The 5,036-nt window shown below is 40.8% G+C and overlaps 1 protein-coding gene across 1 annotated transcript in view; it reads right to left on the minus strand.

The window, feature by feature from the left end:
- Positions 1–5,036, minus strand: part of ncapd3 (non-SMC condensin II complex, subunit D3) — an 18,856-nt gene that overhangs the window by 9,272 nt on the left and 4,548 nt on the right. The window contains exons 8-16 of the mRNA XM_035663058.1: positions 4,298–4,431; positions 3,053–3,125; positions 2,730–2,855; positions 2,056–2,308; positions 1,730–1,768; positions 1,123–1,215; positions 923–996; positions 669–803; positions 240–460 (exon numbers count right to left, since the gene is read on the minus strand). Of these exons, the coding sequence (XP_035518951.1) occupies positions 240–460; positions 669–803; positions 923–996; positions 1,123–1,215; positions 1,730–1,768; positions 2,056–2,308; positions 2,730–2,855; positions 3,053–3,125; positions 4,298–4,431 (1,148 nt within the window). The remainder of the gene's footprint in view (positions 1–239; positions 461–668; positions 804–922; positions 997–1,122; positions 1,216–1,729; positions 1,769–2,055; positions 2,309–2,729; positions 2,856–3,052; positions 3,126–4,297; positions 4,432–5,036) is intronic.

Here is a 5,036-nt window from a genome sequence, read left to right on the forward strand (position 1 = left end):
GATATGAAGGAAAATCAGCATTGGTTTCATGCCGGTTTCCTTTTTCAGTTGTTACAGCGTGATCAATCAATATAAATGAAATACACATTCAAAAGTAAGGCTGAAAATTCAACTTTATACAAGTAATGGTAACTTCAGCCTTTCTTAAGGATACTTTTACCACCGAAAATTCTGATTATTTGATTTTAGACTTTTAAAGACTTTGAAACCCTGCAGACACCCTGTGTAGTTGGTTCAACCTGAGGTTCTGGCACTCGTGACAAAGCAGGCCCAGCAGGTCCCAGGTCAGCCTCTGGCTGGAATCTAGGTGGCGGCTGGCAGAGTACGGTTTGACCTGGCTGAGCAGCACCTGGTCCAGAGCCTCCAGGGCCTTGTCCTGCACTGAGCTCTCAGAGTCCATCACTGCCGGCACCACACCCTGCAACCACGCTTTCTGCACCACGCTGCAATCTGGTTTATTCTGATGATCGCAGACAATGACAGAAAAACATTTTAAATATGTAACACATTTTCTTCATCACTTTTTCTTGGTCACTTTTCTTCTAGATTGTTTGGACAAGTAAACAGCATGCAAAATGTTTCACAGTAATTTATTATCAATATACTGATCCATGTCTTTTTTATAAAGATCTTTCCATGTTCTGCTGTTTGAGGGCTGCAGGACTCACAGTGAGCAGCTCTCCCACACACTGCAGGGCTTTCTTCCTCACAGACACAGCCGGGTCTCTGCAGCGCTCAGACAGCGTAGCCAGGTTCTCCGAGCTCATGGGGATCACGTCGTGTTTCAGGAGACCCACCAGGGCCTGTGAAGGGGCAGCAGAGGTTAAAGTTTACATCTTTTGTTTACCGCAACCAAAATGCATAGAAAGACAAGGGTTAACATCACTTTATTTGGATTTGAAACATGAAGCTGATTTGATACCTGCAGTGCCGATTTCCTCACGTTTATCTTCAAGTCTTTTACACGCCGCAGAAGAAGAGCCAGGTTCTCTTTTGCTGCATTTAAAATATATAATAATAATAAATATATAATAATAATATCTCTGAGTGAATCTCAGACTTTGGGTATATAAATAACTAATGTAATTAAAAATAAATCAAATGACATGCTGAGTGTCTCACCGTCACAGCCGGGGCCGTCGGTGCTGCTGATCTCCACGGTCCTGAACGGCAGAGTGCGGTAAGTTTTCTGAGTCTGCTGAGAACTCAGACTTCCTGAAACACAAAGTCACGTCTATCAGAAAACCAACACTTCAAACAATATAGGAATAGATTATAAGCAGAGTTATACAATTTGCAGTGTTATTGTTTCTCTTTTATTTTAATGATGTGATATTGTTTTGATAAATTGTGATTTCTGGTATGTTTTACCTGCCAGTTTTTACTATTTCCACCTTGATGAAGACCTGCTGCAGGTGACAGCAATATGTCTTTTAATATAACTCCTCTCTTTGTTCTGCCTAAAGGATCATTTATATTTGCATTCCAAATTAGTCTGACAAACTTGACCAGTATCGCCTGAGTGCTCTTGTTCCTTGAACCGTCAGACTTCTTTTTAGCAATCTCGTCATGTTTGCAGACCTCAGACTTTAACATGGTGAATACAAGGTGATTATTGCCAACAGGAATGACGAAATTACTTCTGAGAAACACTTGGTACATCTATCACTATCAGCATCTGTGGTCAGTCAAACAACAAACATTGTAATAAAGAAACAAAAGAGTGTACCTTCCGTGATTTCACCTTCCAGCACTGTCTGGGTTTCAGCTAAACAAAGAGTAGACAGGTTACTTCTACTAACAGTTTATGATACAAACACAGCAGCAAAATTCCCCTTAGATTCTTTCATCATTTTGTCTCATTTCCTTCCCACGTGTGTTTTCATACCTATAGCTCTACAAAGTACATTGTCTACTGAAATTAGTCCTAGTTTCAGATCCAAAATGAGCCCACAATCCTCACATCTGCATTAACTTTACAGGCTAAATGACTATGTGGAAACCCATATGTTTCTGACGCTCAGGTCCAGAATGTGTATGTGTGTGTTTTCTCACTGGCAGAGAAGAGGTTGTGGACAGCCCGGGTGACGTTGAGTGAAGGCAGCTCCAGACACTGGGCCAGACAGGCGAGGGCGTGACCTTGGACGGTGGGAGAGTTGTCCATCCGCCGAGCGAACAGCAGGCTCTGGATCAGGAACTTGTGCGGCAGGAAGCAGGCGAGGTCAGGGTCCTCACAGTCCTCTGGCCTCCTCTCTGGCTGCTCCAGCAAAACCATCACCACGTCCACGGAGAACAGCCGGCACACCATCTACAGCAGATTGTACACAAGGGGATTCTACTTATTAGGAGATAATAAAGCCTAACTCATATTTTGATTATATCTACTTACTGGATTCAGTGGGGGGATATCTGCCATCTGTAGGCATTCAACGCTCAACATTTTTTATGCATGTGTAATAAAAGGTTGCACTGAGGAAATGGCACCACCTGTTCAGCTTTACCTTTCTGTTTCCCCCAGTATCCTCCTGCTTAAATATGTTGTTCTTTTCAGACTTTTAATGGCTTCCTTACTAAGTAGGCAGGCGTTTGCAGCCTTTTGTAAAACTGTTGTTAAACTGTTGTATATGGATGATAAAACTGAAGCGGTGTGTGTGTGTGTGTGTGTTGTCCCCTGATACATTACATACATTTGTCAGACAATTAAAAGGTCGACAGTTGCAACGTGTTACCTTTGAGTTTCTGGAGAAGTTAAACAGCCACTTGATGAAGCGGGCGTAGTCTGTACTTGTCATCTGAGACGTCAACATACCCACAGCCTGGGCTCCATGGCTTCGATACTCGCTCTTCTCCACCATCTAAATGTCCACAAAACATTATATAACAGCCATGATAATGCATCCACTAATAACAGTGTGACAGCAAACTAACTACGTACAAATTCAATTATCATAACTTTAAGGCCAAAACAGCTGACTATCTGAACTTTACACAAACAGTACAAGCATTATTTTATTTTGTAGGAAGTCTGCTGAGTGTCTGCTGGAGGATTCACCTGGAAGCAGATATGCTGCAAAAGGATTTGTAGGAAAGGCAGTGCCAGCTCCTTCAGCTCATCCACAAGATGACTGTAATCACAAACACATAAACCATTTACAAAGTAATATATAGTTCATAACATGTCTGCAGTTAAACAGCTGGAAAAATCCCCAAATGACCAACAACCTGATGTGAAGCGGCAGCTCCAATCTCTATCAACCAACAGAAATAAAGGAACGATTAAAGTTGTTGGCGTCACCATTGTTACATTATGATAATGACAGTTGCGATGTATGCTGTAACTGACCCAATTAATTAAGACTAAAGATGTTTTATTCAATTCAATTTTATTTGTATAGCGCCAATTCATAACAAAGGTTATGTGGACCCAAGAGGACAGCCAAGATTAGGCACTGGACGGAATTCTTTTTTGGGATGAAAAAGTATCTCAAAATTAATTAAAAGTCGTTAAAAAAACAGAGCTGCATATTTATTTCAAGTGAATACAATACACTTCCATACCAATCTGATAAATGTGTGTTAATAAAACAGACACTGCTAGGAAGTAGAAGGGTCCCGTTTCGGGGCTTATAAATTACATGCACAGACAGGCTCTCTCTCCGGTATCAAATACCACATTTTAGGCAGTATCAGAGGAATTTCCGATACTTTCACTATATCCTGACAATAGGACATGAGACAGATACCTACTGCACCTGTCCCAAATTCTACTTTCAACTGTCCCAGTGGATTGGGTTTTTTGTTTCCTCATTCTGCAAAATGAATACAGTTTAATAACTTAACTGCTTCATCAACACACATTACTTCATTGACTCACTCTGGTCCACCATGGAAGCTAGTTGTTCCCTTCACTTACATCTAATTTAGTTACCCTGGTTGTGGGCACAATCACTGGTTGAGTTACTGCTTCTTGTTCATTTCAAACAGTTTGATCAATACAATGCAAACCTGTTTCTGACTGGTATATGGAAATGGAAATTATCACAAACTCACTAATATATATTCCATGACAGATAAATGTAATGATGAATTTCTCTAGTGTCACAGAATTGTTCGATTCCAGTGTCTTTGTGTCCAAGGTTCTATTTAATGAACTTCATTTTAAGCACTGGTCACAATGTCTGATTCATCACAAATAGAGAGAGCCTCTAAATGAATTAATAGTCAGCCTCTTGTTAACATTGATGCAACAACACTTTAGGGAGGTCACAGAATACGGTGCAAAAACACAGCGTTTTACCAAACAAAATGGATGGCCTGGTCGCGGGTGGAGAGGATGGCCTGGCTGCATACGAGGAGGGAGGGCTTCCCTCTGTTGACTTTATTCATCATCAGGATCACGTAGAGAAGCCGGTGGAAAACCCTGCGCAGGGACTGGACAACAGACAGTTTGGATTAGAAACATCCCTTTACTACATTTCATTTAGACATAACGGTTTTATATCTGGGACAATATATAGTCCAACAAAAGTAGTTATCTCATAGTCCCTCCAGGTTACCCTCAGGTTGGGGTCCACTGCCCTACTGTTATCTTGCCAGGCAGACAGTTTTGTAACAATATCCACTTCTGCTGCCTCTCAGTGCAGTGGAGGTGAAAGGACATTTCATTTCTGCTTGAAGAAATATTCTGATAGTCAAGAAATTGTCTTGATGAATGACAGCTTTTTCCTCTTTTTCAGTATTTTACTACTTTAAGCATGGCAAATGGTTTAAAGGCAGTCAGACATCTCAAAACAGTACATACGGTATGTATTTAGTATTTAAACAGAATTTTATTTTTTTTTTCTTTGTAATTTACTTATCCTTAAACTCTTCTGCAAGAGTCATATGTGGTAGAAGCCAAGTGTATTCTTAAAGCCATTTGAAGCATATAGTCTTTGACCTGCTGTCTGGTTCATCATCAGATGTCTTTGCTTGCATGGTAAGCCTAATGTCAGTGGATTTCTTCCTCACCGCACACATTCATACACTGATGACAG

Source organism: Morone saxatilis, unplaced genomic scaffold (genome assembly GCF_004916995.1).
Source record: "Morone saxatilis isolate NCDOM2014 unplaced genomic scaffold, NCSU_SB_2.0 Contig19, whole genome shotgun sequence".
Lineage (NCBI taxonomy): Eukaryota > Metazoa > Chordata > Actinopteri > Moronidae > Morone > Morone saxatilis.